Source organism: Chrysochloris asiatica, unplaced genomic scaffold, assembly GCF_000296735.1.
Source record: "Chrysochloris asiatica unplaced genomic scaffold, ChrAsi1.0 scaffold00028, whole genome shotgun sequence".
Classification (NCBI taxonomy): domain Eukaryota; kingdom Metazoa; phylum Chordata; class Mammalia; order Afrosoricida; family Chrysochloridae; genus Chrysochloris; species Chrysochloris asiatica.
The window spans coordinates 13,795,737-13,821,012 of record NW_006408546.1 but is presented as its reverse complement, the minus strand read 5'-3'; the positions used below and the strand labels follow the sequence as shown (position 1 = coordinate 13,821,012).

General features: G+C 37.6%; 1 protein-coding gene and 1 pseudogene across 2 annotated transcripts; both read right to left on the bottom strand.

Moving 5' to 3' along the window:
* Nucleotides 1–137: 137 nt before the first annotated feature.
* On the bottom strand, nucleotides 138–25,090 carry NCK1 (NCK adaptor protein 1). Of its 2 annotated transcripts, none has more exons than XM_006846606.1 (3): nucleotides 24,845–25,090; nucleotides 3,243–3,955; nucleotides 138–998 (listed from the first exon to the last, which is right to left on the bottom strand). In XM_006846606.1, exons 1-3 carry the CDS (start codon nucleotides 25,068–25,070, stop codon nucleotides 804–806), a joined length of 1,134 nt encoding a protein of 377 aa, XP_006846669.1. In that variant the 5' UTR covers nucleotides 25,071–25,090; the 3' UTR covers nucleotides 138–803. The 2 variants fall into 2 exon arrangements, with proteins under 2 accessions (XP_006846669.1, XP_006846670.1); XM_006846607.1 differs by lacking the exon at nucleotides 24,845–25,090 and adding an exon at nucleotides 13,939–14,056.
* Nucleotides 9,102–10,330, bottom strand: LOC102828115 (annotated as a pseudogene).
* Nucleotides 25,091–25,276: the final 186 nt, after the last annotated feature.

The window sequence follows — 25,276 nt, the reverse complement described above, 5'->3', positions numbered from 1 at the left end:
GGTAATATAACACTAGCAAAAAGAAAGGAAAAATAACACTACAGCATTCATTTACAGTTGGAAAAGCTACTTATCTCACAGAGACAGTTTTGTTCTATTGAATAGCCAGAAAAAGGAGAAGCACCAAAAATATCCTTAAGAATTTAGTTATTTGTTTTCAATAGTTATAAATTGAAACTGTACAAGATGCTTTCCAGCCTGTCCAATCTGTCTTACTTTACACTGAAGAAAATAAATGAATTTTTAAAAATAATGGCAGACACAACATACTTGGTATGTACAATGACCTGTGACAAATACAACGCCTGAAAATAATTTCTATGTTTTCATTTATTATTGCTATTTAGTTACAGAAAAGATTAACATTCTCCAAGATTTGTAATGTTAGCATATGCCATATATCAATCAGTATAAGAATTTTATATGAAGGAAAACCATGATGGAACAACCAAATAGGGTGCCCTGGTGGCAAAAAAATAAAGGAAAAACAATCAAGAAATTCTTCCATGTAAAGACCTCTAATCTGCATTATTTGATTTTTAAAAAAATATAAAACCTTAATATTAGAAGAAAAAAACAGTAAAGAACAATAAAGCAGACAAGAATAAGTAAATGCTTTATACAGATGCTCTGCATACATACTATATATGTATTGCTGAATTATAATAAAAATATGTATTATAGTCAATTCTCATCTAGTTAGAAACAGTAGCATCCAATCAAGCATGAACGGACCAACATTTTCTCAGTCTTCAATTACATGACAAATTAAAGTGTGTAGCAGTCACTTCTGGTCAGCAGTATCATGATAAATGTTTGACAAGATACAATTTTTCTCCTTGTTCACTTGTAAAAATTGGTGCCTTTTTGTAATGTTCTACAAGTTCTTCCATGGTGCTGAATTTACGCTGCCCAATGCAGTAGACAGTCTCTTTCAGCTGGACTTTAAAATGCTTGTTTTTCCCTTGTGCTTTTAGTGACACGGAGAAATCATTTGGCTAAAAGAAAAGAAACAAACAAAAAAACCTACAGTAAACATTTAGAAAATAGCATTGCTATAATAAACTATTAATAGTAAGTAAAATTTGAGCACTTACTAAGTACTACACATTTCTAAATTATTTACTCCCTTTACTACAATACAAATAGACCATTTTATCGATGAGAAAACTGAGGTTTACAGAAGCTGACTTGCCCAAGATCATCCATGTAGTTAAGAGAGCCAGGATTCAAACTTAAGCAGTTGAATTTGAGTCTAATATGCTCTAACACAATGCCAACAACAACATGAGCACAATGTTGATGAGTTCCTATTTTACAAGGTAAGCCTGAATTTTTATAATAAATCTTCTAATTCTTCCATGTTGGCAATTAATTCATAATTTTATAAAGAAAACTGTACATGACAAAACATGCCCATGTGAACCCACTAACACTAAGGACTATACTGCTAAAAATAACATTATATTTTGCTTATTATCTAGGCTCAGTTACCCAAAAGAAATTACATTGTACTCTGCATTCAAGCCATTTTCTTAATTAGGTGTTTAGTTTTTGTTGTTGTTTTTTTACTACTACTCTTCTAAACAGTCTATATATCAACCCCAGAAGCTTGTTTTTACAGAGTAATTCTCAAATTTCAAACATTTTAACTTTTTTTGTAAATATCCCATACTTAGGGTTTCTTTAACACTCAATCTAAGGTCACTCTCTTCCTAAACCTCTCTGCCTACTGCTTGCCCCAAAAAGCAAGGGCCACCTCAGGCACTAATAGAAAACACATCGAACCACACTTTCTTCTCATCAACAACTTGTTTTCCTTGGGTACAAACTCCATTTTCTTGACTTTCACATCAGACAGTTCAATTAATCTCAATCTCTCTCAAATCCACACATACCAGCACCGCACCAAACCAAGGAGTTTTCTTCTTCCTTTCAACCTTTTGTAAATTACACATTCATTGTTGTGCAGCTACATATACACAAACAAAGCCAATACTAATTAGGTGTGATAAGTGAATAAGCTGTAATATCCTTTACCAAAGGGAAAAAATGGCCGTATTTAAAGAAAAAGGGTCATCAGATTCTAATACTCCAAAAGAGTTCTCAAAAGAGCCCATATTGATATTCAATTTTTATTGTTTTATTTGGAGCTTTGTTTGGAGTCCTGGTGTGTATAAGCAGCAGACAATTACATGCAAGGTTAGATATTCAAACTTACCAGAGGCTCCTCAGAAATCATATACAGGGTCGCTGAGTGAAAATTGATTTGATGGCACATAACAAAAACACAGCTTTGTTTTATCTTTAACTTATCCAACAGCTTACTTTTTATTACAAACAACATTTCAAACGCAGTGTTAAGTTTTTGAGTACATAATAAAAGTACATTAAAAACAATTTTTCATTTTTAAAATACAAAACTATTTTTCATAAATATATTTTTTAATTTAGAAATTTTCTGTATTATAAGGATGGTTGTTAGTTGTTATCCAGTTGGCTCCAACTCATCACAAAATTATATGAAACGGGAACAAAATTACCTTGTCCTCTGCCATATTCATGATATGGGTATATTAAAATTTTACAATAACTAGACTGTTAGAAGGAGTCCTGGTGTGGCACTGTGGGTAAATGCGCCAGACAGCAAAGCCGTTTGAACTGCAAGGTCGGCAGTTCAAGCTCAACAGCTGCTCCTCAGAAACCCTATACAGGGTCGCTATGGGTCGGAACCGATGACTGCACTTCACAACAACAACGTTAAATATTACAAACCATATGTAATTTAAGAAATGGTCTTCTAGTTTAGTCTACTGCATCATTTTACTTTCAGTGAAGTAGGTCTATTTTCTCATTTTTCAGTGTAATACAACAGAAAATATTTCAGGAATATAAAACCAATAGACACAAAATAGGTACTGTTGGAAACAGTTATCTAGCTTACTAAAACTTTAGGGTGGATCCCTCCCTGGGTGGCAAAAGCATTAATGTGATCAGCTGCTAACCAAATGGCTGAGAGTTTAAGCGCAACAGGGGGTGCCTCAGAAGAAAGGCCTGGTGATCTATTTCTGAAAAACCTATCACTATGGAGTACAGTTCTACTCTTATACACACGGTGTTAACATGAGCCAAAATCAATTCAACAGTGACAGGTAACTTTAGGAAAGCCACTTAACCTCTGCAACTCTCTCTTTTTTATTACTCAGAACCCTATTTTCATTTATCTTTATAAACCAACTTACCGAAGATTCACTATCACGAATGAGGAAATCCCCTTCATGTCCTCTTTCATTCAGTGCTATTTCTGCTTGATGCCTGGTGACTTTACCATAATACCATGGATTTCCAGCAAACTTCCCAGTGAGTGAAGGCCTAATGTAGTCACACTGTGGAGGTGATGGCTCCAAACCTGAGGTTAATGGATTATTCTGCATAATGGTAACATAGTTTTTTGGTACTAGACCAACCATTCCATTGATCTTCCTGCACTTCCACCATTCAGGGTCATTTTCTGGCTTTTCAATAACATCCATTACATCTCCTTTCTCAAAATTAAGTTCTTCATCATTGGATGAGCTGAATGGGTAAAGAGCCTGTACCACATGCAACACTTGCCCAGTATTTAGGTTATTGACGACAGCTGCTAATTTTTCTGACAGAGAACCCACATGGTCACCCAAAGGACTATCACCTTCTTCAGTTACATAGTTTGATGGGAACCATCCAACTTGTCCATTGTAGCTTCCTCGCCACCACCCATCACTACATTTTTCCATGACGATCACCTTCGTGCCTTTTATCAATGATAACTCATCTTCTCTCTCAGCCATGTAGTTAAATTTCACATAAGCAGGCATGTTGAGGTCATAGAGACGTTCCCCTGGGTCGACAAAGCTATCATCAGCAGTAGATGCAGAGTCTGGCACACTAGGTTTTCTTTTCACCTTTCCAATGCCTATTTAAAAAGGGGGGAGGAGGGGGAGTGAGAAAAGAACACAAAACAATGATTATCAACCTTTATACTTACATAACAAAGTTCTATATGGTATTTCTCTTTGGAAATCAGATGCAAATTGCCCTTTCATAATCAAAATTAAGGGCTTAATGTCAGTTATTACATGAGAGTTTACCTATTCATCTTACCAAAGGCTCTGAACTACGCCAAAAAACAAACTCACTGCCATCGAGTCAATTCCAACTCAATAGCAACCCTATATAGGTTTTTCTGAGGCTATAAATCTTTATGGGAGTAGAAAGCCTCATCTCTCTCCTGTAGAGTAGCTGGTAGGTTTGACTAACAAACTATAGCTTGTCAGCAGTCCAATGTGTATCCTATAGCACCACCAGGGCTAACTGTAGAACATAATTATAATAGTAAAGTATCCTAAATTAAGGAATTTTCTCTTGACTGCAAATGTAGTTTCTTTTGTCATATCTATAATCTATGCATACAACGGCATTCATTCCCAACTCTATATTCCTAGAGTCTTTCTTCATTTATTAACCCAGACTCATAGCGACTTTATGCACAGCAGAACAAAACACTGCCTGATCCTGGGCTAACCTCAATCAAATAAAACAGATACAGCATTGGAAACAATTCAAAACCTACAGAAAGAGGTTCAAACGATTAATAATAGAATATCAGAAACGGATAATACACTGAAAAGGGCAAAGGAGTAGAATCAAAAAGATAGAAGCCAGAACAAGTGAACTAGAAGATAAATCTCTCAAAACTACTATTGTTGTTAAGTGCCTTTGAGTCGGATCTGACTCATTGGACTCTGTACAGGGTTTCCAAGGCTGTAAATCTTTACAGGAGCACAAAGCCTCACCTTTCTCCCACAGAACAGCTGGTAGTTTCAAACTGCTGACCTTGAAGTTTGCAGCCCAATTCGTAACTGCTATGCTACCAGAGCTCCTTCTCAATACTACTAAGATAGAGCAAACACAAAAAAGGATTTAAAAAACCTGAAGAAGGCCTAAGATTCATGTTGGATACCATGAAGAGGAATAATTTAAGAATTATTGGCATTCTGGAACAGGAATAGTCACACTAGTCCACAGAGGAGATAGCTGATGAGCTTTTGGAAGAAAATTTCCCTAACATCCTGAAAAGCAAAAAGATAAGCATTCAAGAAGCTCAACGAACCCCAGGAAGGGCAGACCCTAAAAGAAAATCACCAAAACATAATAATCAAGCTCTCCAAAATCAAATATTAAGGACAGAAACCTGAAAGCAGCTAGGGAAAAGAGAAATATAACATACAAAGGCAAGCAAATCAGATTAAGCTCGTATCTCTCTACAGAAACCATGTAGGCAAGAAGGCAATGGGGAGACATATATAAAACCCTGAAAGAAAAAAACTGCCACCCAAGAATCCTCTACCCAGTAAAGTTGTCAATCAAATACGATGGTGTAATCAAAACATTCCAAGATAGGCAGAAGCTAAGAGATTTTGCCAAAGCCAAACCTGCTCTGAAAAACATACTAAAGGAAGTTCTGTGGACTGAGAACCAGCAAGAACACACAACTACAGAATGACGTACATGGCAGATCAGCCTGAACTCAGTCGACAAATGAAAGACACAGAGGGCTAGAGCTGAGAGTGAAGCATCCAGCTGTTATGAAGTGAGGGGAGAAGCACAAGAACACCCAAACTTGCAGACAATACCCATTTGACCTAGTCTCAATGGTTTGATAATTAGAACTCGACTAGAGGAATATTACAAAAAAAAATAACAGTTGTTTTTTTTTTTTTGGATAAAGGAAACAAGGGTAAATTGCTACAATTTGATGAACCTGAACTATACTCATGGAGGTAGTAACTTTAAATACCAACAGAGAGGGAAGGAGTCTTTACATCAAGAATCAATTATATCCCCTCTGTATATAGGGTAGATAGGGACGGGCAACTTAGACATTGGCTACTAAAATGAGGGGGCAATAAAAGAAAAAAAGTGATTGGCTTAAAAGCTTTCAAGAGAGAGTTTAGTTTAAGAGTGTGTTGGGGGGAAGAAGAAAGAGTCCCCAATGAATAGTTTTCATCTTGTTTAGATGGGTCTGATTAAAAGAGATGGGGATAAGATTTATATGATTCAATAGTGAATAACTGTTATCATGACTAATTGCAAATGTCACAATTGTAAAGGTAGAAGTTTTGTAACAAAAACAGGGAAGTGGTGAATCTTACAGACCAAAAACAGAGGACCCAAAGAATCTCAAGGGAGAAGAGCACAAGCAGAATGCAGGACCTTACACAGAGAAGCAGCAATGTCAGAGACAGAGGCGGAGATGAGGGCATGGAAAGGGAGAGTGGCTGAGGAATCTAGATTCATGGGAATAGAGGGACTAAGAGCTGGTGGCCAGGAGGCAGACTTGCAGAATGTGCCCTTTGAAGGTATAAATTATTATATATGCCTGAGTGGTGTTTGTTTTTTTTCCCCCACACTAACGTGAATAGAGAGAAATACTGTTAACTGATGGTACATGTAGGGGATTATAATCATTATAATGAAACAAGGTGTATGATTTGTTGAATGTAAAACTGATTATCTGCCCTGTAAACTTTCACACAATCCACAATAAAAACCTTTAAAAAAATAAAAGTACTATCACAAATAATACCTTAATTTACTAACCTTGATCCATGTTTCTTAAGATGCTTAACTGACCCAACCACAACCGCTACTAACATGTGCATAGTGTTTGTTAGGTGCCATGGAGTCAGTTCCAACTCACTGAGACCTGTATAGGGTTTCCCAAGGAGCAGCTGATGTGTTTGAACTACTAACCTTCTGGTCCAGTGCTACATCAGGACTCCTAGTAATGTGTAAGCTCTCCTTTATTTAAACATCTTATTACTACTACTTTGTACATCTAAGATATTGTATTAAAGCTTTTCCAGCATTTGTCTTCTAAACCCACGAACTATTGCATAAGATTCCATAGGGGAATGTTCCATATCTTACTGAACTTTTGCAGTTCCTACAGCACCTAGAACTGTGCAAATACTCAATACTTGTCAAATTCACTAAAAATGAATACCAAAAAGACTAGTCTCTAAGTACTTTTCTAATTCTGAAAAGGATAATGTAAAGACAAATGAAAAATTATCAACAAAAGGAATGAAGACATTTTAGATATTAAGTCCCAAGGGGGGAAAACACCCCAAACTGTGTTTTAATCTTAGAATATTTGTTTCCTGCAGAACACAAAGCCCTCACTGATTACTCTTTTGAGCATTTCTTCAGGCTCAGACCCAACACATTGATGCTACAAACTAATATTATTGCCATATCAAACTCATTAAGAGTTACCAAACAAAACCCCTTATTTTTTCAAGGCCCTGTACACGTACACCTTTACACGTGATGTTTTCTGCCTGAAACACAACTTGGCTTTTATTTAAGATTCAATCCAATATCTTCTCATTAAAGATTTCTGTCCGTGTAACAGCCAATGTCTTTCTCTTTTCTGCAACCAAAGCACTAAACACTGTGTATACCAATATTTGTTTTCTTGAGTTCAGATACGATTTTCTTAATTACTTCTCTATTCCAAGTATCTAGGGAGCCCTAATGGCACTACAGGCTAAGTACTGGACTGCTAACCCAGTGGTTCAAACCCATAGCAGCCCTATGCGAGAAAGATGAGGCTGTCTGCTCCTATACAGATTCAGTCTCAAAAATACTATGTAGGATTACACTGAGTTGAACTCGATGGCAGTGGGTGGGTTTAATTAATCCCAAGTGCCTCCTTTATTGTGTTCCATTAATATTTACCATGTGAATGATGACACAAATGTACAGGGTAAACAAATATCCCTAGTCAGTTCAATGTACTGTTCCACTGCTTAAAATTCTTTGAGAAGGACAACTTACCGACTTGTTTCTATTGCAAGAAAGTGTCCTTCTAATCTCCTGTCATCAATGAAATGTTACTGCTGTTGTTAGCTACCTGAAACTTGGCTCCTTACTAGTCGTGGCCCCATACGTAACAGATTGAAGCATTGCTCAGTCCAGCAACATCCCCAAGATCAGTTGAAAATTGGGCTTTTGTGATCCATAGATAAGATTGATTTTTGTAAGTTGATCTCCAGGCCTTTTCTCCCTAGTCCATCTTAGTTTGGAAGCTACGCTGAAACCTGTTCAGCATCACAGCAACATGCAAGCTTCCAGTGACAAACAAATAGTGACTAAATCTAAGGGTACACTGGCCAGGAGTTAAACCTAGGTTTTCCACAATCAATGAGACAGCATATGCAAAAGTACTTTACAAAGCCACACAAATCTCTAAAATTTCTAAATTACGTTATCACCACCAATAATCTATTCTACAACTGTCTCCCGCAAATCAAATATATTATCTTCATTTTACTTTTGAATCAACCCCCTCTAACCCACTGCTTATCTCACTTTTAGTTCTCTAGTCCTTAAGGGTCATAAAAGGTCCAGTAGGGAATTTCTAACAAAATTGATCCCAAATGTGATTTTTAGTTCTGCTACTTTCTGGTGTGATTACCATCAAGTTTATTTAACCTCTGAATTTGATTTCTTGTTTGAGTGTTTTCATTTTTATTGAACTATAAGGCAACAGCAAAATTAACATAACACAATATTCATTCACTCCACATCAACATTCCTTACGCTAATGAAAAGTGATCAATTCAACAGGCAGAGAACTCAAGGACTCCTAATAACTCTGCACCTAGCATGGCTGCCTGTCCCAAGGGCCAGGCCTGAACATCACAAACTCAGGCTTCCCTTAAAGATGAAGTCTTTGCTCTACTGCTGTAGACTTGGTCTTCTGACTGGGATCTTCTTCCTCTTTCAATTCTGGGTTGCTATTTTTAACAATTTGATGGTCCCATCACAATACCAAAACATCACCCCAAAATTGGAGTTCAATTTGGTTAAAACATAAACTGAGATGTGTGACCTAGACATATAAAGGAAAAGGCATCCTAAACTACTATCTGACTTCTCCAGTCCTCCTGTAAGAATGAAGGGGAACTAGGAAGAGGAGAAATCTACATGCATCACTGAACTGGGCATCACTGCCTGGAGCCTCCCGAGCAGTTGACCTCTCTCCTTTTTCCCTACTTCCCTGACAGCTGCTCATAGAGTTTGGGCACATAGTCATTCCATTTGGCTTGGTAATACATGCCAGCAACTGGGAACCTGAGCTCATACTTTTTATGGAAAGATGCCACCTTGAACTTGCCACGGTGTTCTCCAGATTGATTGCTGAGAATGGGTTCATCACACTTCAGTGGCCTGTGCCCATGGGAGGCCACATAATCTGAGAAGACTGTGCCACTGCTGACATTCTTGCCCGTCATGTTGACCACCAGAAAATGGTACAATTCCCTGAATTTGGGGTCCTTCATGTGGGAGGATCTGGGTCTGTCAAGACCAAGGTGTAGAGTTACCGGAATCTAGGCCATCCCATGTAATGCCGATAGGGCGGTTCTTCACCTGGGTGGGTGTCAGTACTTTGCCTAGCTCGTCCACCTTGTATTTAACCTGCAGCGGGTGCTGCGGCTGCTCATCCACTTCCTGCAGGTTCAAAGGCGTTGCTGAGGTCCACAGGCATCATGGGGTCGAGCGGAGCAGACAGCTGTTAAGTAGAGCAGCAGGAGCAGCGCATGACAGCCCAGCAGCAACCACAAACTGCCCAGAGGTGAAGCGCTGAACTCGATTTCTTTTTTATAAAATGGTGCTGTGCAGTACCTACCTCATACATTTTTTGTTCGTAATTTGTAAAAGTACATACGTAAAACAGCATAGTGCACACAGAGCAAGCCCTCATTCAACCAGTGATAGTTACGATTTTCTTAGGTTTCAGTTTTCTAAACTAAACAAACCTTTACTATCTTATTATAGGAGAAGGCTTTAAAAAGTTTGTTTTTTAAAAAAATTCATTATCCTTTCATTCCATTTTACCACAAACTCCCCTCAGATAGCTAGACCAGTCAAGGCAGGTGGGGGTGGTAAAAGTTCAGCCCTAAATCTTGCAGGTAAGAGTAGTATCACAACTCTGAGGTAGTCATTTTCATTCTTAGCTTTTCCAATTGTTAGTAGAACCTCCAATCTTCCCATCACTCCTCTCTACTAATCTTATTTCTCTTCCTATAGCTCTGCTTCTTAAATAGAATACATTACAAACTCCTCAAAAGCTTTTAAGAACCTGGTTATGTACTGTGAATATTCCACCTTCACATGACAGTTGCACCCTTGCTGGGGGCAAATCTTTGTAATCATAAGGACTCCTTATGAAACCTGTTTCCAAATCCTTGATATACTGAATGGCAATATTTGGAAGCATCTGAGTTACTCAATGATATTGTTAAAATCTGAGTATCCAAAGTGGATAAGCTACTTTATGTTTTAATTGGCCAGCACACATCTAAGAAAGCTATTGCATCACTTCACGTGAACACTTTATAGATTTCAATCTATACGAACAGGGACTTTGCTGAGATTTTTTTTAACACCTGCATTACCAAGCAGCTCTTGGCTACTTCACAGCTCTTTGTTTATAGACAAAGAACCCATCCTCCCTAATCCTTTTCCAGGTGCAGCCCATTCACCTGGGGGTCTGGAGTCGTCCTGCAGACCTGGCTCAGTAAGCCAAAGCAGCAGGACTCAGCCCAAGCTTTTGTCTTTATCTCTCACCTTCCCCCAACTATGCTCAGGGGCTATAGATATGTGAATTGGGCCTGAGACTCCAAGTTGCTGGCCTGGGATTCGAACCAGTGAAGTACTATGTAAAGTTACCTGAATGTCTGGAAAAGTACTGATGTTAGCTGTACCTTGCCTAAGTCCCTCCCAGCTTGGTGTGAAGCTCCTCCCCTGAACAAAGCAGAGGCCCGGGCCTCCCCAGGTGTGCATTACTGGTTGGCAGGCATGGAGTAAAGATCAGTGCATTACTGGTTGGCAGGCATGGAGTAAAGATCAGTGCATTACTGGTTGGCAAGCATGGAGTAAAGATCAGTGCATTACTGGTTGGCAGGCATGGAGTAAAGATCGGTGCATTACGGGTTGGAAGGCATGCAGTAAAGATTGCAGGGCAGTGAGTTGCTGCCTGCAGAGGCCACGATGCCTGTAGTCCCAAGCCTGCCTATCAGTGATGTATCCACCCTGGCTTTGGGGTGCCTCTTTGTCTCTCTCTTTCTCTCTTTCTGTGTATTCTTGATATATATGAATCGCCGTCAGGTATCCTCTCCTCGTGAACTGAACCCCAATGTCGAGGCGGGTCCCCGACAAAACTCAATGCAGTTATTTTGTATTTCAGTTCATAATCATTTTGTTTCCTTCCACCTAGTTTTAGCTTTCAAAAGTATTTCTGAATCTAGTGTATTAATTATTGCTTTCAACAGGTCCTTATTTTCTTTAAGCATGACAGTTTTCTTTCACCTAAATCACAAAGTAATGTCCAACAGAATAGGGCCAAAGAAAGTATTACCTCTTCTTCTATTTTCAAGTTGTTGTTAGTGCCGTCGAGTCGGTTCCGACCTATAGCAACCTTGTATACGGTTTCCGAGGAGCAGCTGGAGAGCTTGAACCACTGACCTTGCACTTCAAACGGCTTTGCAGTCTGGCGCATTAGCCCACAGCACACATCAGGACTCCTCTATTTTCTTAGTGAAGTATAATTCTGTATATACATATTTTTCTCTCTAAAGCTAGTTTCTCTCTCATGGATATCCCCTGATTTCTATGACATATGTAACATCGTTCAGTTATTTACCAATACCATAAGATTTTTGAGTTAGAAGGGACTTTCCAGGATCATCTAGTCTTGCCCAATAATATACTACTTTCCAAATAAGAAACAGGAAATCAGGAATGTTTATTTATATACTCTAGGTCACATGACTAGTAGAAGGTATATCTGGGAGCAGAATTAAGTAATTCCAACTCAACAAATAATATAATGTCTTTCCTATCACAGGTTTTCATTTAATAATTGTACTTTTATTTGTAAATTTCATCTACATAAAAGAAAATGCATTATAAATTATTCTTATCCTCTGTTTTTTCTAAACCTGGGTTATTTTGTTTTTAAGAATAATCTTCTAGCTAACAACACCAGGAGTACATACTCTTTCATCTATTTTTTAAGCATGCTCAGGGAGTACAAGGGTAAGAAGTCTGTGTCTACTCTGAAAAGCTGACAAGAAGAATAAATCTAAGTTTGGGAGATGCTGTTAGAATTGACGAAAGGATAGTTTGGTTACAAATCTCAAAATCCTGAACCCTGATCTACAGATGCATTTAAAATTAATTCACGTTTGCTAGAATTCAATATAAAGATGATAGTTTTATCATTCATAAGATACACTGAATCGCTGTAATAGTGACACAATATATTCTTTTTATACCATTTCTGGTTGATTTACAGTAATTATTAGTAATAAAGAACAATTGTCATAAGCATTCCTGCCATGTTAGTGTTACAAATCATAGAGTGAAACTAATGTTAGTGTTTCACTCTATGATTTGTAACTGGTTTATAGTAAAAACAGGAGCACTAGTAGCGCTATAAGATAAGCACTAGGAATGCTAGCTGCAAGGTTGGCAGTTCAAACCCACCAACAGTTCTGCAAAAGAAACATATGAGGCCTTCTGCTCCCTTAAAGACGTATACCTTAAGAAACCTTATATAAGGTTACTAAGGAGCTCTGGTAGCGTATTGGTTACAAATCAGGCTCCTAATCTCGCAGTCAGCAGTTCGAAACCACCAGCTGTTCCGCGGGAGAAAGATGAGGCTTTCTGCTCCCGTTTGGAAACCCTGTACAGGGTCGCTATGAGTCTGAACCAACTCCACAGCACATAACAACAAGAGTCAGAATCGACTTAATCACACTGAGTTTACAGTAAAAATGATTGTTTAAAAAAAAAAAATCTATAATTTAAAAGGAACACTAACCAAACTTACTGAAAATGTAAATACAAAGATTCAAAAAAATTAACAACTCCCCAAAAGATATATATATATATCACAGGAATCAAGCTTACCACCAAAAAAAAAAAAACAAGTAATAGTCTTCATATTACCACATTATTTTTTAGCCAAGTACTTGCTCCTTTTCCATTTTGTCCTTTTCTCTGAAATCTCTCCACAGGTTACTCTTTGTTTCCTTAGGCTCCTTATGCACAAATGACTTCTACAACAGTTCCTCTGTTCATTTTTAATGGAAACACTATGCAAATGTTCAAGATCAGATCAAGTTCACTGCTGCCATAAGATCTGACAAAGGCTGTCAGCAGACACAGATTAGGCTAGTATTAACATTACTTTATGATCTGACTCAAAAATCATCTCAAGAATTCACTGTTTTCTTTCAGTATTCTTTTTTTTTTTTTTTACCTAACACCTCTCAAAATTCATTTCAAATATTAACTTCTGATACTTTCTAGCAATCTTAAATCATTAAAACCAAAACATTCTTTTATTTCCTCCAGAAATCTTTACTAAACTTTATCTTTTATATGGTTCTAAAATTTAAGTAAACAGTACTAAAACAATTTCATATTAATTCAAAAGTTGAAAATGAGGGAATCTTCACTCCCTTATTCCCCTAATATTTTTAGTAAGTTTGTAATTCATTTCATATGTTTGTAAATTGAAATTAGTACATTAAAACTAATTGGATCAAAAGCAAAATGTTTATATCCTTTTCCTATTTGCTACTTAAGCATTCACAGTAAAAGATTTCAAAGTTATTTTACTCAAGTCAAAATAAGTATTATTTGATATATCACGTACCACTTAGCTTCTATTTCATAAACAACATAAAAGCACCCGCTTATATAAACCCAACCAGAGTCTCTCCATGGAGTTAGTTCTTTAAGTTCACAAAAATGAAAAAACTCTAATTTAAAACACACAATAAGAAAACCTAGGATTTAATAAATAGATTAACTTACTGAAAAAATCCTTAAAGACGTTTAACCAATCCATTTGGAATAAAAATCCAGCGTTCTCTTTTGTCAATTTGTTACACAGCTCTGGATAATTTTCAGTGAACTTCCTGGTCTGTTCTGCAACGCTGAAACTTCCCACACCCAATCCATGTGACTTGGCCTACACCCAAGCAATAGATAGTTTTCTCTGGCTTCTCTCTTTAAAAAAGAAAATGTCCCCCCAAACTATAAAAAACAAATATAAGGGGGCTTTGAAAAGTTCATGGGAAAATTCCATTATCTTTCTCCTCATATATCACAATGGTCACAATATGTGACCTACTGTTCAGGCTTATTTTTAAAGAAGCTTTAAAGCATATACTTTTTTTTAGTAGCTAAAATATATATTTAAGTATCTTTTTATTTCCCCCCTCCATTTTCTCCTTTTCCTTCTTAATTTTCAAACAATGCTTCCATAAGCACAATAATTTTGAAGCAAATCCATTAATTACATGTCATTGTTGTTATTGTTAAGTGTTGTAGTGTGGGTTCCAACTCATAGTGACCCTGGATAGGGGTTTCCGAGAAGCAGCTAGTGAGATGTGAACCACCGACCTCACAGTTCAAACAGACCCTGCAGCCCAGTGCATTATCCTGACATTTAAATTATCAAAAAGGGGTGTCGAAATTATGGGAAATTGAAGACTTGACTTAAGACAGACTGATCTTAAGCATCTTGGAATATAGATAGTAATAACTGTAACATAGAGCCCTGGTGTGGTGTTGTGGGATAATGCACTGGGGACTGCAACGTCGGTTTGAACTGTAAAGTCAGCAGTTCAAATTCACCAGCAGCTCATCAGGGTCACATAAGTCAGAACAGACTCAATGGCACTTAACAGTAACAACTATAACATAGCAATAGAGTTAACAATAAAACTAGACCTTTAAAACTTAGATAGATACAATGTCTTGTTAAAACTATCTCAGTGATATAAAAAATAGTAATTAAAGTTTGCTAGGAGTACTAACAATAAGTTGTTTGTAATTTAGCTTGTAAAATGTATATGCATTTTAAAAAATTGGAATATTTCCTCTCTGCTTGATGTTAGTTTTTTGTGGTGCTATAGGATGAACACTGGACGGAGAACCACAAGGTTCAGTCCCACCAGTTTCTCCTCAGAAACCCTATACAGGGTTGCTACGAGTCAGATTCAGCTCAAAGGCATTTAACATCTTTTTATTAGGTGTCCAGGTATGCTGTTGCAGAATAAGCACTGAACTGCTAAGTGCAAAGTTATTGGTTCAAACTCACCATTTAATTCTAGGGTGACTATGAGTCGTTAAAGACCCAACACACTTAACATCCTGTGTCAATAATGGCACACATCCTAGGTCTGGGGTACTACCATCCTTATTAAATGTAACAGGTTAAAATTGAGTTCTTTAAGTGCTCTTCATCACTATCAGACATATTTTCTTGACAACAGTTATCTTAACTTTCTCCATAGCACTATTCAACACATTTTAAACAAATGTCCAGCATTCATAAAATGAGAAGTATCCCTCATTCTGGAGTTCTGGTGTGGAGCCATAGGATAAGCACTGGACCACAAGGTTGGTTTGAACCACAAGCTCAGCAGTTCAAACTCAACAGCCACTCCTCAGAAACCTTATACAGCATCACTATGAATCAGACCCGACTCAACAGCACTTAACAACAACACCCCTGATTCAGTCTCTGATTTCTAAAACATTTGATGGAAAACCTTCCTGATTTGTCATTTAAAAATCATTAAAAACAATGATCTTATTTGCAAAACCTTAAAATCTGAGAAAGAGAAAAAACATACCCATATACAGTGGGGTTAAATGTTATAGTGAAAATTCAGACTGCTAACTACATTTACTAAATCACCTTTTGTTGTTTGTTGTTAAGTACCATGGAGTCGATTCCGACTCATAGTGACCCTGGCACAGGATTTCCGAGGCTGCAAATCTTTACAGGAGCAGAAAGCCTCATCTTTCTCCAGCAGAACAGCTGATAGTTTCGAACTGCCAAACTTTAGGTTAGTAGCCCAATTCCTTTGGAATACTAGAACATGTTTCTAGCCCAGAAAACAATATTTTGGGTTTTTATTTTTTAATTGTACTATGTTTTAACTTTAGATGTTTAAAACTAGTTAAAAACATCAAAGATTTGTCTTTTAAGGCTGACAATTTAAATGACACTCATCTAGAATAATATAAAAATGTGAATAAGAAATGACAACTAATAATAATATTTCACACACCATGCTACACTGTTCCAAAATTATTTTTGCAAGAAAAATTTAACTTTCTCTCCTACAGATAGATATAAGGAGCCTTCAAAAAGTTTGTAGGGAAAACAGTATTAAAGGTAATGGAATTTTTCCCAAAACTTTCTGAAACCCCTTATGTAAAGTACTATTAAGCAACAGAATGCTTGCCTGGATACAAGAAATGAAATTCTGTCCCTCCCAATTCCTTCCTGTTTTATGAAGGAGTTTAACTTAAAAGGTGAAAAAAAAAAAAAAAAAAGCAAGTACTCCCCCTTCTCCCTGTGCATTTCCTTCCTTCCTATCATCTCAGCCAAGCCCAAAGGGAGGGAAGCAGACTCCACTGTTTCTGGCCCTAATGGAGTGCCTATAAAACCCAAAACTTTCTATGTTCGAATCAGGCTTTGTGAACCTCAAGGTCAGCAGTTCGAAACTACCAGCTGTTCTGCAGGAGAAAGATGAGGCGTTCTGCTCCCATAAAGATTTACAGCCTTGGAAACCCTGTACAGGGTCGCTGTGAGTCGGAACTGACTCCATGGCACACAGCCACCACCAGCTGCTGATTCCATTCCGACACCTAATGGCCCTATTTGACAGAGTAGAACTGCCCTATAGAGTTTTGAGACTGTGTTGCTGAAAGCAGAACAACACATCTTTTTCCAATGAAGCAGCTAGTAGATTAGAACCACCAACCTATCAACAAGCATTTAACTACTGTGCTTTGAGAGCTCCTCTAGAGGAAGAAAGAGGGTTAAAAAGAAAAAGTGTTAAAGAGATCAGCTCTGCACATGCTGATCTATAGTAATAACCCATAGTTTAAAACTTTCACCAATAAAAATGAAATGAGTTTGTTTTTAAAAACTAAAGTCCAGAGCATAAGGGAGGCGGGGCTTGATGGCAGATAGGGTAGAGGTGCAGTGAAGTTTCCATAAGCAATACCACAGAATACCAGATGAAGCAGGTTCAGGGCAGAGGTACAAAACTGAACGACACAGGTAGGAATATTTATAAAAGTTTGAAGGCTTATAGCCAGTGGAACGTACAGTAGAAGCAAGAAATCCCCTACTTTAGAATCTGCCAGCCTCAACTTGGACAAGACCAAACAAGGGAACCAGGCAGGGGAGCAAGCAGACCCGCTGGGAATTAACGACCATGGGAACCTCAGAGCAAAGGCAACAATACTGTTTGGTTTTACTTTGGTTTTTGTTTTGGTATCTGTTCATTGGCTGTCTGCATACCTCCATTCCATACTTCCATTCCAGTGAATAGAAAGGGTGCCTGAGAGAGTGGATGCCCCCTACCCCCACCACTGGAGGGTTCTTCCACCATGTACGTAAGCGCAAAGATCCTCTCAGCATCTAGAGGCACCCACCTTTCTTGCAAGCAGAGTGCCTGAGAGTCAGTTCCCGCTCATAATGACTCTGTGCGGGATTTCTGAGGCTGTGAATTTTTGTGGGAACAGGGGGCCTTGTCTTTCTCCGGCAGAACGGCTGGTAGTTTCCAGCTGCCAGCCTTGGGCTTGGCAGGCCAATCCATAATCACTATGCTACAAACAAACAGCTTAAAACGGCCACAGCCGGCCCTGAACTGTTTATTAATAGGGAAAAGGAGGTGAGGAGAGGGAGACTGTTTAAAAAAAACCCAGCTGAAAATAAAATCCTAAAGTACAGCATAATAACCAACAGTGGCATCTTGAAATTTATCAGACGACCTTGAGGCAAGAAGCTGAAAGAGGACATTAAAGTCATACTCGGATTAGGCTACAGATTTTTTCTCTTTTTTTTTCTTTCTTCTCTCCTTTTCCCACAATTACAGACTAGAATATCCAATCTGGTTTTTTTTTTTTCTATTTCGTTCTGCCCTTGCTTTTTTGCTGTTCTTTCTTTAGTTCTACTGTGTTTTGATTTTGTTCCCCCCTTTTTCCTCTACTGGGCTCTTTTTCTCCCTATACTACCAAAGAAGAGACAGCAATTGCTGCGATACAGTTAAGATACAATCACACACTATAAAGCCCCACAATCTAGGCAAGAACCAGTATCAACTGCCATACACCAGGGAGGCAGACAACACCTGTGAAAGTGACTTTGAGTTAAGCAATACGAAGAGTGAAAAGGAAAGCCCAATTCCTGATCACATCTACCTGGAGGTAATCATGAAGCATAAAACCTACCAAAACACACACTCAATTAAGTATTAAGGCCACAGCTTAACACTAAACATGTCTCAAAGCCAAAAATAGATGACCATATCAGCACACATCCATAAATAAGATAAAATGCCTGAGACAAATGACCTAGAGGTAGACCTGGACTCCATTCTGGAAGGAGGGTAGGTCTTGGAATTCAGAAAAATGATCATAAAATGTTTCAAAACACTGTACAATGGAGTTGAGAAAAATAAGGAAGAAGTCAGGAAAACATTAGAAGAACAATCAAATAAGATAGATACATCATTGGAAACAATTCAAAACCTACAGAAAGAGGTCCACATGATCAATAATAGAATATCAGAAATAGACAATACACGGAAAGGGCAAAGGAGTACAACAGAAGAGATGGAAGGCACAACTAGTGAACTGGAGGACGAATCTCTCAATACTAACTGAGAGAAAAACAAACAGAAAAAAAGGATAAAAAAATCTGAAGAAGGTCTAAAATACATGTTGGACAACATAAAGAGAATAACAAGAATTATTGGCATTCCGGAACAGGAACAATCACACAAGCCCACAGAGGAGATAGTTGAAGAGCTTCTGGAAGAAAAATTTTCAAACATCCTGAAAAGTGAAAAGGTAAATATTCAAGAAGCTCAACAAACCCCAGGAAGGACAGACCCCAAAAGAAAATCACCAAGACATATCATATAATCAAGCTCTCCAAAATCAAAGGTAAGAACAGAATCCTGAAAGCAGCTAGGAAAATGAGAAGCGTTACATACAAAGGCAAGCAAGTCAGATTAAGCTCGGATCTCTTAGCAGAAACCATGCAGGCAAGAAGGCAATGGGGAAACATATAAAAAACCCTGAAAGAAAAAAACCTGTCAACCAAGAATCCTTTATCCAGAAAAGCTATCAATCAAATATGATGGTGTAATCAAAACATTCCAGGATAAAAAGAAGCTGAGGGATTATGCTAAAACCAACCATATACTACAAAACATCCTAAAGGGAGTTCTGTGGACTGAGAACCAACAAAAACAGACAACAAGCAGAGATTGAAATAGTGGCAGCACCTCCCAGAACTAAATCGAGAGATGGGAGAGTTGAGAACAGAACAAAACTAAAAGAAGAAACTCAGAGATTCTGGGAGGGTCAGTCTATGATCAAAACAATAACAACGTGAAAGAAGGTAAACATTAGGAATAAAGATCCAGATGGTGGGAAGGTCAGGTAGATTACAGGATAAAATAGACTGCACCAAATGGAGGGAAAAGTTAATAGAACATAAAGTAACCTCAAAGAATATTAACACTTCACAACATACCAAGAAAATTAAAGTCCAAAAAGAACACAGAAACATTTAAAACTATGAGGAAACTCACAAGAAAGAACACAGAAAGCATGAACTCAGCAGAGGAAGACATGCTGAACACAGAAAGCAGAAACACCACAAAAAAACAAACATAATGGCAGCAATTAATCCATATCTATCGATAATTACACTGAATGTAAACGGTTAAATGCACCAGTTAAAAGACGGAGGATGGCAGAATGGATAAAAAAACAAGATCCTTCAATATGTAGTCTGCAAGAGACACATCTTATACACAGAGACAAAAATAGATTAATAGTCAAAGGATGGAAAAAATATACCATGCGAATTGCAATAAAAACGAACGGCAGTGGCAGTACTAATCTCTGATAAACTTGAAGGCAAAACCCAGCATAACAAATAAAGATGGACATTGTCTCATGATTAAAGAGACAATTGAATAAGATGACAAAACCATAATAAATATCTATGCTCCAAATGAAACAGCTCTAAAATATATAAAGCAAACTCTAATAGATTTGAAGAAAGAAACAAAATCTACAGTACTAGTGGCTGATTTTAATACACTGCTTTCAAAAATGGATAGGACAACCAGAAAGAAACTTGACAAAGACACAGAGGAACTAAACAACACAATCAGCCAACTGGACCTCATAGATGTATACCGAGCATTCAACCAAACAGTAACACAATACACATTCTTTTGCAATGCACATGGAACATTCTCCATAATAGACCATGTCTTAGGGCCACAAAACAAACCTCCATATATTTACAAATATCAAAATACTACAAAGCATCTTCTCAGATCACAATGCTATCAAATTAGCAATCAACAATAGGAAGACCAAGGAAATCAAGTCAAATACATGGAAACTACGTAACAGCCTGCTGAAAGCAACTGGGTAGTAGAAGAAATAAAATGTGAACTCATAAAGTTTCTAGAAAGAAATGAGAATGAAAATACAACATACCAAAATCTTTAGGACACGGCAAAAGCGGTGCTGAGAGGACAATTTATTGCAATAAATGCACACATCCAAACAGAATCCTGAAATTTATCCAAACAGAGGAAAGAACCAAAGATTAACATATTAACACAGCATCTACAACAATTAGAAAAAGACACACAGAGGGAACCTACAGCCACCAAAAGAAAAGAAATAATAAAACATTAGAGCAGAAATAAATGAGCTAGAAAACAGAAAAACTATAAACAGTACATGAAGCTGGTTCTTTTGAAAGGATTAACAAAATTGACAGACCATTGGCAAACCTAACAAAAAAAAAAGAGGGAGAAGACACAAATAACACACATTAGAAACCACACAGGAGAGGTCAAAACACAACCAAAGGAAATCAAATGGATAATAAGAATACTATGAAAAGTTGTACTCCAAAAAATTTGAAAACTTAGAAGAGATGGAAACATTTTTAGAAAAACATGACTTCCCTAAACGCACAGAGTGTAGCAGAAAACCTGAACAGACCCATAACAAAAGAAGAAATTGACCAGGTCATCAAAAAACTCCCAACCAAAAGAAAGTCAGGTCCAGTTGGCTTCACTGGTAAGTCCTACCAAAGTTCAGGAAAGAACTATCACCAATTATACTCAAATTATTCCAGATGATAGGAGGATGGAAAACTGCCTAATACATTTTATGAAGCAAGCATAACCCTCATACCAAAACAAGGGAAGGACGTCACTAAGAAAGAATATTATAGACCAATATCCCTCATGAACATAGATGCAAAAATTCTCAACAAAATCCTAGCCAACAGAATCCAGCAGCACATCAAAAAGATAATACACCATGATTAAGTGGGATTCTTATCAGGGATGCAAGGATGGTTCAACATTAGAAAAACAATCAACGTAATTCACTATAAAACTAAGACAAAAGAAAAGAACCACATGAGCATAACGATTGATGCACAAAAGGCATTTGACAAAATCCAACATCCATTCCTGATAAAAACCCTCAACAAAGTAGGAATTGAAGGGAAATTCCTCAACATAATTAAGAGCACATACACAAAACCAAACAGCCTATATTACTCTCAATGGAGAGAAACTGAAAGCCTTCCCTCTGTGAACAGGAACCAGACAAGGATGCCCCTTTTCACCACTCCTATTCAACACTGTGCTGGAAGTCTTTAGCAAGAGCTATACAAAACAGGGAAATTAAAGGAATCCAAATTGGCAAAGAGGAAGTAAAACTCTCTCTATTTGCAAATGGTGTGATCCTATACACAGAAAACCCCAAAGACTCAATAAAAAAAGCTACTAGAACTCACTGGAAGATTCAGCAAAGTGGCAGGGCATAAGATCAACATACAAATATCAGTTGGATTCCTCTATAGTAATAACGACAGCGCTGAAAAGGACAATAGGAAAGCAATACCATTTACAGTGCCCGTCAAAAGGATGAAATAGCTGGAATAAATGTAACCTGAGAAACAAAGGACCTATACAAAGAAAACTACAAAACATTACTACAAGAAACCAAAAGAGACCTACAAAAATGAAAGGATGTATGATGCTTCTGGATAGACGACTTAACATTTTGAAAATGTCAATACTGCCAAAGCAATTTACACATATAATGCAATCCCAATCCAGATTCCAACAACATTCTTCACAGAGATGGAAAAACAATTACAAACTTTATATGGAAAGGAAAGAGACCCAGGAAAAGCAAAGCACTGCTTAAGAAGAATAAGGTTGGAAAGCTCTCAGTGATTTCAAAATTTATTATACGGCTATAGTGTGGCGCTGTGGGTTAATATGTTAGACTGCAAAGTCAATTTGAACAACAAGGTTGCTGGTTCAAGCTCACTAGTCGCTCCTTGGAAACCCTCTAGAGGGTCTCTATGGGTCGGAACTGACTCGACGGCACTTCACAACAACAAGAAGAGTGGTCAAAACAGCTTGAAACTGGTACAATGAAAGATACATGGATCAATGGAACAGAATTGAGAATCCAGAAATTGCATCTTCCTTATTCTTCTTTTGTTGACAGATTTTCAACAAAGTGCCTAAATACATCGCACGGGGAGTTAAATAGTCTCTTCAACAGATGGTGCTGGCAGAAATGGGAAAGTGATATGTAAAAGACTGAAAAAAGACCTTTACCTCACACCTTATACAAAAACCAATTCAGCATGGATTAAAGACCTAAATGTGAATCCCAGAATTATGAAGGCCATCACTGAAAAACTAGGGACAAATGTGAGGGCTCTAAATTCATGGCATACACACGCTACCAAACATTTTGAAAACGACACACACAAAAGTAGGCAAAGTAGATGATTGGGACATACTGAAAATTAAAAACTTATGTGTATCAAGAGACTTCACTAAAAGTGTAAAAAGGGAACCCACAGAATGGGAAAAAATCTTTTGCAATGACACATAAGACAAGGGACTCTTTTCTAAAATATGTAGGAAACTACAACTCTACAAGAAAAAGACAACCCAATTAAAAAATGGGCATAGGATATGAACAGAAACTACACCAAGGAAGAGATCTGGGCAGCCAACAAACATATGAAGAAATGTTCACGATCACTAGTCATTCCATCAGAGAGATGCAAATGAAAACAACAATGAGATATCATCTCACACGAGCAATTACAGCAAAGATTTAAAAAGTAGAGGACAATTAATGCTGGCGAGGATGTGAAGAGACTGGGCCCAGCTCCTGCATTGCTGGTGGAATTGCAAAATGGTCCAACCTCTCTTGAAAGCAATATGGCACTTCCTCAGAAGGTTGGAAATAGAAATACCTTATGACACAGCAATTCCTCCACTTGGTATTACCCACAAGAAATGCGAGCCATAACACGAGTAAATATATGCACACCAATGTTCATAGCAGCACTATTTACAATAGCAAAAAGATGGAGACAGCCTAGGTGCCCATCAATGGAAGAATGGATAAATTAGCTGTGGAACATACAAACAATGGAATATTATGCTACCTTGAAGAAGAATAAGGAAGATGCAAGCAATCACATAACATGGATAAACCTTGAGGACATTGTGATGAGTGAAATCAGCCAGTCAGTCACAAAAGGAGAAATACTACATAGGACCACTATTGTAAAAGACTAAGAAAAAGAACCCATACTAAAGCAGGGGATTCTCTGCTGGTTACTGGATTGTGGGGGGTGGAGTGAAGGGAAGGAGGGGAAAGTAGAGCACAGGGTAGGGAATAGACACAAGATAGTTTGGGTGCTGGGGTGGGGGAATGCACAAGAGGGGAGAGGGGGATGTAAGAACAAGGCTGATGGGAAAACAATTAGACACGTTTGCATGGGCTAAGTGAGACAGAGGTAAAGAATGATGTATGCACAACCTTGGAACAACAGGGCTCTGGGATACAGGCATTGTGACATGGTTGGAATGGGCAAAAGCAGGGAAACAATGTTAAGATCCTTGGCTGTCTTTTGAAACTTAGTTTCCCTTGCATAACATTACAAAATAGACAACAGAGGGCTAGAGAAGGGAATAGCCTGAAATATCATCATAGAATGGATTCATTAACATAACAATGGAAACCCTATTCCCAAATAGGATCATATTCACAAGCAAGGTGTTGTTACCACTACAGATCATCCTGAAAAGATTCACACTAGAATGTCTTGAATAGAGAGGAAAATGTGGAAGAAAACTCAAAATCATAAAAAAGACTCAGGATGAACAGACTGGTGGAACCCCTAAGCCTTTAGGCTTTAGTCACCCTTCATGCCTGAAATTGAACTCACTCCCAAAGCTCAATTTTTAGTCCAACAATTTTTAGTCACCTACAAGGTGAGCAACAGTATTAAGGATATACAACACACTTCTTAGAACAATCAACCAATCCTGATCAAAATGGTTGCTCCCAAGAGCAAAGTTGGTTAGGAAAGGAAAAGAACTGGAAACAGGAAACACAGGAAGGAAGTATCTGAGTGGTATTACAACTGTGGGGATTGCAATCAATGACATGAAACAAAATATATATGAATTGTTCAATGGAAAATTGATCTGCTCTGCAAACCTTCACCAATGATATAGTAAAAAAATTTCAAAAGGACATAGTTAAAAAATTTTCAAAAGCAGATTTGTTGGTTTCTTTTTAATAATGAACTTACCTAATGTATCCTTGAGATTTTTTACAATAGATGCCTTCCGAGCACTGTTTTTCCTTTCCACATAGTTAGAAGGCACAAAACCTGTTTTATTCATGGAATTTCGAACTCGCCACCAGGACTTCGAATCATCCAGAAGCCATAATCTTTCATTCTTCTTGATGTCCAGCTCTTGTTCTTGTTGAGCCACATAATCAAATTTGGCTACTACTACCACTTCTTCTGCCATCTTTCAGCAGTTTCAGCACTATAAACACAAAGAAAATATTTTTACTTAAGACAAGTAGTTGTAGTCTATACGTTTTGCATGAGACATATCTTAAAAGACATTACAAGGTTAAAAGCAAAAATATGACATTTTAAAAAAGTAAGGGAAACACCGATAAGGGGAAGTGAGGGAAAAACAGCAATGAAGCGGTGAGCTAAGCCCTACAA

Coding starts and splice junctions, on each gene's coding strand:
- NCK1 (XM_006846606.1), bottom strand. CDS start 25,070: ATGGCAGAAGAAGTGGTAGTAGTAGCCAAATTTGATTATGTGGCTCAA. Junction 3,956..24,844: donor AAATCTCAAGGATACATTAG/GTAAGTTCATTA, acceptor CTTTTTAAATAG/GCATTGGAAAGGTGAAAAGA. Junction 999..3,242: donor TTCGTGATAGTGAATCTTCG/GTAAGTTGGTTT, acceptor CTTTTCTTTTAG/CCAAATGATTTCTCCGTGTC.